The 11,274-nt window shown below is 41.6% G+C and overlaps 1 protein-coding gene and 1 non-coding gene across 2 annotated transcripts; one reads left to right on the top strand and one right to left on the bottom strand.

Moving 5' to 3' along the window:
- The first annotated feature begins 3,770 nt into the window (after positions 1 to 3,770).
- LOC142528407 (uncharacterized) lies at positions 3,771 to 6,949 on the top strand. The gene is made up of 4 exons (XM_075633452.1): positions 3,771 to 4,632; positions 5,110 to 5,378; positions 5,520 to 5,870; positions 6,503 to 6,949. Exons 1-4 carry the CDS (start codon positions 3,771 to 3,773, stop codon positions 6,947 to 6,949), a joined length of 1,929 nt encoding a protein of 642 aa, XP_075489567.1.
- On the bottom strand, positions 3,820 to 3,925 carry LOC142530237 (small nucleolar RNA R71). The gene has a single exon (XR_012816078.1). It is a non-coding gene; the product is annotated as a small nucleolar RNA R71 (small nucleolar RNA).
- Positions 6,950 to 11,274: the final 4,325 nt, after the last annotated feature.

The following is an 11,274-nucleotide window of genomic DNA, read 5'->3' as shown; positions in this document are numbered from 1 at the left end:
TACCCACAGATACTTGTAAGATATAAATGATCTTTCATTTTCTGGGGTGGTTATAAATGCAGATCATTCTCGGGACTGTTGCATAAACTAGTTGACTTTGAATCGGTGCAAACCATTAAATGTGCTGATCCGGTCAAAGAATGTCTTGTATTAAGTGAGCAATAAGTAGCTCTCTTAAAAACGTCTTCGAATCAGCCAGATCTTCTTTACAACAAACGATTGATTGCTCATTTACTGCAAACTGGTTGTGGTTAGACTCTCTATGCTTTAGCAGGTTGAGAAGTAGATCGGTTGATTGAACTAAGCGGTTGAACTGATACCTGTTACACAGACAATGTGCAGTTGTTTCTTGAAACAGTGAAGTGCTGTTTGGTTTTGTCACTCACCAAAATTCTTGGGTAATAATAGTTTCTTAACAATTTCTCCCTTTTTGGTGATGACAAAACCCAACTGCAAAGCTATACAATATTTTACATGTAATAACAGTAGTATAAAGAAAAAATCATATGTAAGAAAGATCATTGTATTTCATTAAGTGAATAAAATTACAATCTTTAAAGCAAAAGAAACAACTTGAATTGATACAACAATTTAATGTTACTTTTGACCTGAGATTTGCTCTGCTTTGGCCAACTCTTTCATCACTGATAATTCTGCTTGTTGAATAACTTTTTGCCGATCTCTTTCCCTTTTTTTGACATCACCATGAACAAGAAAATCCATAATTTCAGCAAGCTGTACACCTTGGGCATCGATGCGCCGTTCAACATTTGCTTGAAGATGAGTTATTTTTTCCGAGAGCCCAAGTCACATGTTGATGTGCGTAGAATTATGCTTGTCCTGCCAGAGGGAAACACTATTTTTCATGGCAGAAAAATCTTTGCATAGATCATACTTCATTAATTGAAAAGCCTCCTTTAGGTCAAAATGCTTGCGGTTAAGAGCAAGAATGGATTGAACCATAGTGATAAGTCGGGTCAGAATCTCTTGTTGGCAGTTTTCTTCCACGAATTCTTCTTCTTCAGGTTCTGTTCGATCAGAGAGTAACCTGGTTTTAAAAGAGAGCAGTTGAGAGGAAGATGCTTTACCAGCAGTTTTTGACGGCTCAGTGCATGGAGTTCAGCTGTTATGATTTCAATGATTTTCTCAATATCATCAGTCGAAGAAGAAGGTTTAGTGTCTGTGGCTGCTTGTGCATCTGGTTCTTTTGATGGAGCATTAAATAGAGGAGATTGTGGAGGCATGGACGTATTGGTCACCTCGTCTTTCTGTAGATCTTTGGGAGAGGACATTCGCGATTCTTGGATAGCGGCTTGATGAGGATCATCAATGAACTGAGCTTTTGGGGAAACCAATTTTTCTTTATATGTTGCAGCTTCATCAAAATCAGATAAGAATTTTACTACCTCGTCAACAGAAAGAGTTTGAGTTTCCGAGGGGTCAATCGGAGGCGGTTGAGCAAATGCATTAGTGTGAGAGATTGTGTGCGAAACAAGCAGGAGGTCTGGAGCATCTTGATGGCAAGGTTGTTCAGCAATGGGAATATCCTCTGACATAAGCATTTCATAAGACGGTAGTGTGTTTTCCTCATTCCTTATTAAAGCAGTTTCAATAGAGACCTCTGACGAGGTAGATTTAGTAAGCTCACCAGAAGATGAAGATGGGAGAGTGATATGTGTGATTTTTACGTGCTTTATTACATTAGTTTGTGTGTGTTTGCATTGTGCATGCGTACATTTCGTTTACATTTTGTTCATTTTAGAGTAAACATTTGCATGTGATCGTGTCTCACTTGGATGTGACGAATTTGCAGGAAAAATGGCCGGAAAAACGGAACTCGGAGCCAAGTGCTAAGCCAACAAGATTGTGTACAGAAAGGTTGGCGCCCGAGCGGTAATTTTCTACCGCTCGGGCGCGAGAAGCGAGTTGCTGAAGAGACGGACAGAAGATGTGGCGCTCGGGCGGTGAAATTCTATCGCCCGAGCGCGAAAAGTGATCCACAAGGAAGAAATTACAGAAGATTGGCGCTCGAGCGGTACCTTTCTACCGCCCGAGCGCCAGAAGTCGCATACTCAAGGCATTCTACAGAGAGTGTGGCGCTCGAGCGGTACTTTTTTACCGCCCGAGCGCCACCTAAATTTGGCAAGATTTCTTGTCCGATCTTTTACCTTATTTTGGAGAAGGGAAGATATGGAAAGGAGGGAGGCACGAATTAGGGATTATTCAGACTCCATTATTCAGCCACCAGAAGCTTTGGAGAGCCTCTGGCGCTTGGATTGAAGATTTGAAGATTTCCGGGCATCACTCTTCGTGTTTTTCGTCACTTCTAGTATTTCTTATTTAGTTTTTGTCACTTGAACTTAATTTTGTTGATTTCAATCATGAATTCTAGTAGCTAAACTTTAATATTTGTTGGGATTTAAGGAGAGCCTACCCCAAACTTTGATTTGAATTAATTTTTATTCGATTGTTGCGTAATTCTTGATTATACTATTGTTTTTCTTTGTGTTGTTAGAGCGTATCTAACTTTAACAACGTTTTTATATTGCGAGTGAGTTCGAGAGAATAACTTGTGATAGGAACGAGTAGTATAATCCGTAGATCTACAATTTACATAGACATATGAAATTGGATACGCGCCGATAGTCATAGTCCTTAGGGTCGAAAACTAGGGGATTTCATAAATCGACATGCGATTCACTCTTGATAAATAACTAAAGACATTTAATTACTTCATTGAGTCGAATTAGTTTGGCATAGCTCGAGAGAGTGTGTTCAATTGTAAATGAAATTCTGTCAGAAGCATATAATCACTATCGAACGAATTAATTAATTAACGAGGGGTAGGTGAACCGAAATTCCCAACAAATTCATTTCTCATTGAATTTTACTCAACATTTTAGATATTAAATCTCATTCATTACTTATTAAAGCATTTTATTTACATCTTTCTTTGAGCATAGTAGTATTAATCACTCAATCAAATTTTCGTTGCTAAAGATCTCATAACTGAAAAGAATAATTGTTAAATACAGTCCTCAGTGGAACGATACTCGTACTCACTTACATTATACTATTACTTGACATCGTGCACTTGCGATTAATTTTCGAGCTTACAAAACCATATTTTTATTGGGGATTTTACTGTGCAAGTTTTGCTCGATCAAGTTTTTGGCGCCGTTGCCGGGGACTGTTAATCTACAATTTTATTTTTAGTCATTTTATTTAGCGTTATTTTATTTTTCTTTAGCTAACACTCCATATTTTATTCCAGATATCTTGTCTAGTGCATGCCAAAGTCACTTGACGTGGAGCTTGAGTTTGATCCTGAAATCGAAAGAACTTTCCGCAGGAGAAGACAGCAACAGAGACGAAAGGTACTGATGGAGAGGCAGTTGAATGATCAAGAGGAGGAACGTCGTGAAGATAGACATGTGGAGATACCGCGGCGCATACCAATGCTGGAATATGCCCAACCTTCTTTGGAGGGTGCACGCCCTAGCATTGTGAGGCCTATTGTGCGGGAAAATCACTTTGAAATCAAGCCAGCCATAATCCAGATGATTCAGAACACAGTCCAATTTGGAGGAACTGCAGTAGATGACCCAAACACGCACATCACGGATTTTCTTGAAATTGGCGATACTTTTAAATTCAATGGAGTTTCTAATGATGCTGTTAGGTTGCGTTTATTTCCTTTCTCCTTACGTGATAAAGCTAAAGCGTGGTTAAATTGTTTGCCTGTAGGTTCGATCGCTACATGGGAGGACATGGCGAAAGAATTTCTCATCAAATACTTCCCTCCCTCCAAGACCATGAAGCTGCGGGCAGACATTACATCATTTACTCAATTCGATCAGGAATCTTTATATGAGGCATGGGAATGCTTCAAGGATCTACTACGAAGATGCCCACATCACGAGTTACCACTTGGGTTAGTCGTTCAAACATTTTATTATGGTTTGCTTACTCCTAACCGTACTATGATAGATGCTGCTGCTTGTGGAAACCTGTTGAGAAAAACCGCGGAGGAAGGATATGAATTCTTAGAGGAGATGGCTGCTAGCAGCTATCACCCTCAATCTGAAAGAAACAACCAGCGGAAGAGTGCAGGAGTTCACCAGGTAACTGATTTTTCTGCTATTACTGCACAACTTGATGCTTTAAACAGGAAACTAGACAGCTTGAATGTGGGTGGCACGGCGATGCGTCTTCAAGAGATATTCTGTGACAAGTGTGGAGGAGAACACTATGCAAAGGACTGTCAAGATGACAATCCATTTTATGTGCAAGAAGGGGCACCAATAAATCAAGTAGGGGTCCAAAACCGCCCAAGGAATGACCCGTATTCGAACACATACAATCCGGGGTGGAGGCAACACCCAAACTTCTCCTGGGGTGGTCAAAACAGCCAGAATAGACCACAAGGAGGACAATCATATGGGAAACAACTGATGTACAGGTCCGATCCTCCTAGAGAAGAGAAGTCCAATTTGGAGCAGATGATGTCTAAGTTCATCTCGTCTACCGAGACTAGACTACAGAATCAGGATGCATCGATAAAGGTGCTTGAGAATCAAATTGGGCAGTTGGCAAAAATGATCACAAACAGAGAGCCGGGCACCTTGCCAAGTAACACAGAGACAAATCCAAAAGAGCAAGTGAAGGCCATCGAGTTGAAGAGTGGAAAAGTTTTAGAGTCAAGAGAAAAAGAGAGAACTCAAAAATCGGATGAACACCCTGAAACATCCAAAGGTAAGTCCTCTAACTCTACACCATCACCCACTGCACAACCTAAAATTGTTATTCCCCCACCTTTTCCTGCAGCACTGAAAAAAGCAAGACTAGATGCACAATTCGGTAAGTTTCTTGAGATATTCAAAAAATTGCATATCAATATTCCTTTTGCCGATGCCTTGATGCAAATGCCTAGTTATGCTAAGTTTTTGAAAGATATATTAGCGAATAAGAGGAAGTTGGAGGATTACATGACAGTGAGTCTTACTGAAAATTGTTCTGCTTTGGTGCAAAACAAGATCCCACCGAAACTTAAGGATCCAGGGAGTTTCTCTATTCCTTGCACAATTGGAGATTTTGTTTTTCATAAAGCGTTATGTGATCTTGGTGCAAGTATTAACCTGATGCCTCTTTCTGTGTTTAGGAAACTTGGATTGGGAGAACCTAAGCCGACGCGGATGTCCTTACAACTAGCTGACAGATCTGTCAAGTACCCCCGCGGAGTGATTGAGGATGTACTAGTGAAAGTGGACAAATTTATTTTCCCTGTGGATTTTGTGGTACTTGACATGGAGGAAGACATAGAGATGCCCTTGATTCTTGGGAGACCATTCCTTGCGACTGACAAGGCCCTGATTGATGTTTAAGAAGGGAAGTTGAGATTAAGAGTGGGCGAGGAAGAGATCACTTTTGATGTTTTTAATGCACTTAAGCACACACTGCACTCTGATAGTTGTTATAGAATTGATGCTGTTGATGCTCTCGTTTCTGACTATGTGCAGGATGCTCTTGGGGACCCTTTGGAAGCCACCCTCACAACTGAATTGGAGGATGACGACTTAGACAAAGAAAAAGCTAAAATAGTAGCATACTTCAATGCCAACCCTCCATGGAGAAGGCCGATGAGGATGAGACTGGAAGATCTGGGAGAGCGCAGAGATTTGACCCCTCCAAAGTCAAGCATCGAGGAACCACCGACGCTTGAACTCAAACCCTTACCTCCGCACCTGAAGTACATATTTCTAGGTAAGAATAACACTTTGCCTATCATTATTTCTGCTGCTTTGACAGATGCTATGGAGGAAAAATTGTTGCAAGTTCTCAAGGAGCACAAAAGAGCATTCGCCTGGAAGGTGGCAGACATAAAGGGAATCAGTCCATCGATATGCATGCATAAAATCTTGATGGAAGAAAAGTACTCACCTCTCGTGCAACCTCAAAGACGACTAAATCCAAAGATGCAAGAGGTAGTGAAGGCTGAAACTATTAAACTTCTCGATTCAGGTATTATTTACCCCATTTCCGATAGTGCGTGGGTAAGTCCGGTTCAATGTGTGCCTAAGAAAGGAGGGATTACGGTGATCACCAATGAAAAGAATGAACTTATTCCCACAAGAACTGTTACGGGGTGGAGAGTGTGCATTGACTATAGGAAACTGAATGATGCCACCCGTAAGGACCATTTCCCCCTTCCCTTTATTGATCGAATGTTGGAGAGATTAGCGGGGCATGAATTTTATTGTTTTCTAGATGGGTATTCGGGGTATAATCAAATCACTATTGCACCTGAGGACCAAGAGAAAACAACTTTCACTTGTCCTTATGGCACTTTTGCTTTTCGCCGTATGCCTTTTGGTCTTTGTAATGCACCTGCTACATTTCAGCGCTGTATGACTGCTATATTCATGATATGATTGAAACCTTTCTTGAAATATTTATGGATGATTTTTCTATCTTTGGTGCAACGTTTGATGAGTGTTTGCAGAATTTGAGATCCGTGTTGAGAAAATGCGAGGAGACGAACTTGGTGCTCAATTGGGAAAAGTGCCATTTCATGGTACAAGAGGGAATTGTTTTAGGGCACAAGGTTTCGGAAAAAGGAATTGAGGTGGACAAAGCTAAAATTGAAGTAATAAAGAACCTACCAACACCAGCCTCAGTAAAGGGAGTTAGAAGTTTTCTAGGCCACGCCGGCTTTTATCGGCGTTTTATCAAAGATTTTTCTAAAATTGCAAAACCTCTATCTTCCCTACTTATGAAAGATGTGCCATTTGATTTTCATTCTGACTGTTTACAGGCATACGAGGATTTGAAGGAGCGCTTGGTGACGGCTCCTGTCTTGGTGGCACCAGATTGGGATCTACCTTTCGAGATCATGTGCGACGCCAGTGACACTACGGTGGGAGCTGTGCTTGGCCAGCGACAAAACTAGGTATTTCATACAATTTACTACGCAAGTAAGACCTTAGATGAGGCTCAATTGAATTATGGAACAACTGAAAAGGAATTACTTGCAGTAGTATTTACGCTTGACAAATTTCATGCATATCTTGTTTTGTCAAAAGTCATTATTTACACAGACCACTCTGCACTAAAATACTAACTTGCTAAAAAAGATGCAAAACCACGCTTACTTCGGTGGATCTTACTTTTACAAGAGTTTGACTTAGAAATCAAAGATAAGAAAGGTGTTGAGAATGTGGTTGCGGATCACTTGTCTAGGTTAGAATTCATCAGTGATGATTGTGTGAATGATGCTATTAATGATTGGTTTCCTGATGAGCAACTGTTTGAGGTGAAAAATTGTCCATGGTATGCAAATTTTGCAAATTTTCTTGTTACTGGCTCACCTCCCCCAAATTTAACTTTTCACCAAAGAAAGAAATTTTTTTCGGACGTGAAATATTATTTTTGGGAGGAACCGTTTTTGTTCAAAACTTGTGCAGATTCTATGATAAGAAGGTGTGTTGCAGAGGAAGAGTTCGGTCAAATTCTCAATCACTGTCATGATCGTGAGGTAGGTGGTCATTTTGGACCAACAAGGACGGCGTCTAAGGTACTTGAATGTGGTTTTTATTAGCCATCCCTTTTTAAAGATGCTCGTTATTATGTGCTCGCATGTGATAGATGCCAACGGACAGTTAACATTTCTAACCGTCATGAAATGCCATTGAATAATATTCTTGAGTGTGAGGTTTTTGATGTATGGGGAATAGATTTCATGGGACCGTTTCCCTGTTCGTTCATGAAAAAATATATTTTGGTTGCGGTTGACTATGTGTCTAAGTGGGTAGAGGTAGAGGCAGAAGCATTCGCCACTAATGATGCTCAGGTGGTCTTAAAATTTTTAAAGAAAAATATTTTTAACAGATTCGGAACACCACGAGCAATCATCAGTGATGGGGGCACTCATTTTTGCAACAAACTATTTGAAAAACTATTGAGCAAGTACGGTGTCACACATAAGATCTCTACCCCTTATCACCCCCAGACAAGTGGTCAAGTTGAGGTGTCTAATCGAGAAATCAAGCGAATTCTGGAAAAAGTGGTGGGTGTCAGTAGGAAGGATTGGTCGATGAGGTTAGATGATGCTCTTTGGGCATATAGGACTGCTTTCAAAACACCTATAGGCACAACACCGTACAGATTATTGTTTGGTAAAGCATGTCACTTATCTGTAGAGTTAGAGCATCGGACATATTGGGCAACAAAAGCACTAAACTTTAACTTTACTGATGCAGGTGAACGACGTTTGCTTCAACTAGATCAGTTGGAGGAATTCCGAAATCTGGCATATGATCTCGCACTGTCCTACAAAGAAAAGACAAAGAGGGCTCATGACAGGCGAATCATCGAAAGGGAATTCCAAGAAGGAGAAAATGTCCTGCTCTATAACTCCCGGTTGAGAATGTTTCCAGGAAAACTGAAGTCACGATGGTCCGGTCCATTCGTGATTTCGAAAGTATACCCATCGGGAGCTGTATAATTGAAAGATGGAAAGGATGGAACATTTACGGTCAATGCCCAGCGCCTGAAGCACTACATGGGTGGCACCGTTGAGCCACAACTTGGAATCACCCGGTTCCAAGACAATTCGAACTAAGACCGGCCGACAGTCTAGCTCTCGACTGTAAATTGAGAACTTACTTTTCTTTCCCTTCTCTTGCATTTGACTTAATTTTTCTTTCGTGTCAATTTACTTATTTTCCTTTGCTGTTGTTTCATTTTCATTTAATTAAAAAAATTAAAAAAATAAAAAAAAAATTTTAAACGATTTTGGCCAGAAAGGCTGGCGCTCGAGCAATAATTTTATACCGCCCGAGCGCGAACGCTTGCCTCGGGAAGAAAACTCCAGAGAGGCTGGCGCTCGAGCGGTAGTTTTCTACCGCTCGAGCGCAACTGCGTTAAAAAGAGAAAACCCCTTTCCCCTCTTTCATTATGCACGAAATTTCTTCAAATCCCTCACTCTCTCTTTCGCCCCTCTCAAATTTCTTGCAGGAAACTTCTCTTAAGATCAAGACTTGGGTACGAGGGTGCACTCCTCCTTGCAAATCAGGCAATTTTTCCCTCTACAACTCCGGTCACCATCTCCATCTTCAACCACCATGGCTCCCAAGAAACAAAGAGGTAACCCCGGTTCTTCCTCTTCCTCTTCTTCGTTTGATAGAACACGCTTTGTAAGTGAGGCGGCTCGGAATAGATATGATCATGCAAAGATTCACAGAAACCCCATTCCTGAGAGGGGATTTCGTCGTACCTTTGAGGATAGATACATGCCACCTCTTGTGGAGTTGGAAAGAAGAGGATGGGAAAAATTTAGCGAGCAACCTAAGGCGGCTGTGGTGTCTGTGGTTAGGGAATTCTACGCTAATGCCGTTGAACGAACTAATAGTAGGGCATTTGTTAGAGGACGGTTTGTGCCGTTTGATTCTGCCACGATTAACGCTCTCTTAGAAATGGCCGAGGTCGATGACTGTAATTTCCAGGCGTTGGTGGTTGATCCCAACTACAACTTGATTATCGAGACTCTTTGCCACCCGGGTGCGATGTGGAAACCGTGGGCGGAGCACCAAGCTGTTTTGATGAGAAATACTTGAAAGCTGAAGTTGCCCTGTGGTATTTGTTTGTGGCCCGACGGATGATGCCAGTCTCGCAAAAGAGCGAGGTGCAAAAGGAACGTGCGGTGACTACTTTTCGCCTTGACCCAAGGATACGACATCAATGTGGGCAAACTAATAACTTCTCAGATCATGTTGAGTGCTCACAACAGCCACATTGGTCTGTTCTTTCCGACGATCATATCCGAACTGTGTGCACGGCTGGGGTACATTTCCGAGACGACGAGGAGTGGCTTCAACCGATGAAGCCAATTTGTCAGGAGGATGAACAACGAAAAAGGGCGAAGCGACGGGCAGATTTCCCCACTCGGGCGGAGGAAGCCGGTGGATCTAGCACTGCCATCCCACATCTGCCATCACAACCCCGGAGGCGACCCCAAAATGAAAAAATCGATGAAACCCTCGCCTTCATAACGCATCAAAATTAGATCAACTCGTACCTCATTGACCATGCAGCTCAAATGGACTCCATGATGCGCACTTTGCTTATACACGGGGGCATTGACCCAGGCACCTTCCCACCGACTATGCTACCCCCTCCCCCGTTCCATTTTCAGTACGACTACCAGCAGCAGGGGGACGCTTCCGGAGTGCCACCACCTGAGCACGACGACGACGAGTCTTGACCAGGGGAGTTTACTGTTTCCCCTTCTTTGCACTTTTATTTCTTTACCGCTTTCTGTTTTCTTTCTTATCGTTGTTTCAGTCTAACATGTTTTTAGCTTTCATGTTTACGAGTCTGCATTTGTGTTTGCATTTCTGTGTTTTGAGTCTTTTGTGCAATGGGGACATTGCACACGTCTAGTATGAGGGGGTCGTCGTACGTCTTCTTATTTGTTTGTGTTCGTATTTGTCTTGCATGAGTGTCAGTGATGGTGAAACTAGTAAATTGGTAGCCGATGATGATTGTGGGATGAATGAACTGCATGTTATTTAGTCTTATCACTATGTGTGAATCCCCAAGTATATTGAATTTTGGTTATGCACACATAGTGGATTTTAATAGTGGTGTCGATGACAGTTTAGTTCAAAACAATCTGTGAGGGGAACCGGAGAAACATTAGATGCGAGTTGAACTTGAATGAATGTCTGTTGACATGAGGGACTAACCAGTAGCATGAATTCGAGTAGCAAATCAAGAGTACGTATCAAACATCCTCCTTCCAATCGTGCATAAGACCTGAAAATTCATCCTTAGGCCAGATAAATAAACATATACCAAAGCCTAGGGAGTACGTATGAGAAAACTATGCACCAAAAAAGAAAAAAAAAATTGGAATAATAAAGGGGATGTAAGGTGTGGGGGAGCCGAAAAGGAATGAAATCCTATCCCAAAGGCTAAAAAGAAGGAGATGTAAGGCGTAGAGGAATGTCAGAGAAAATTTCTGAGAAGGGCATAGTGAAAATGATCTACGTACTCCCAATCTCCCTATGCCAGTTGAGCAGTTATAACTATTGACCCCATGCCTTTTGATGTTTTACCATGAAATTCTACCACTTTATGTGTTTACTGGTCGGTCCCAAATAGAAACAGAACTCAGTAGAGCGAAACTTGCGTTGACTTGTCTATTTGGCAACCCACATGATTTGCGAATAAAACTGTCTGAAACACAAGCTAGAAAAATCCACGGCACACACA

This window comes from Primulina tabacum, chromosome 16, assembly GCF_025594145.1.
Source record: "Primulina tabacum isolate GXHZ01 chromosome 16, ASM2559414v2, whole genome shotgun sequence".
In the NCBI taxonomy this organism is placed as follows: Eukaryota; Viridiplantae; Streptophyta; class Magnoliopsida; order Lamiales; family Gesneriaceae; genus Primulina; species Primulina tabacum.
This window is presented reverse-complemented; position numbering and strand designations above follow the sequence as displayed.

What these genes read in the sequence shown, in the direction of transcription:
- LOC142528407 (XM_075633452.1), top strand. Translation starts at nt 3,771, where the DNA reads ATGGCGAAAGAATTTCTCATCAAATACTTCCCTCCCTCCAAGACCATG. An exon ending in AGAGCCGGGCACCTTGCCAA is followed by an intron (nt 4,633 to 5,109) that starts GTAACACAGAGA and finishes TTTTTCATAAAG; the next exon opens with CGTTATGTGATCTTGGTGCA. An exon ending in CTGACAAGGCCCTGATTGAT is followed by an intron (nt 5,379 to 5,519) that starts GTTTAAGAAGGG and finishes GACTATGTGCAG; the next exon opens with GATGCTCTTGGGGACCCTTT.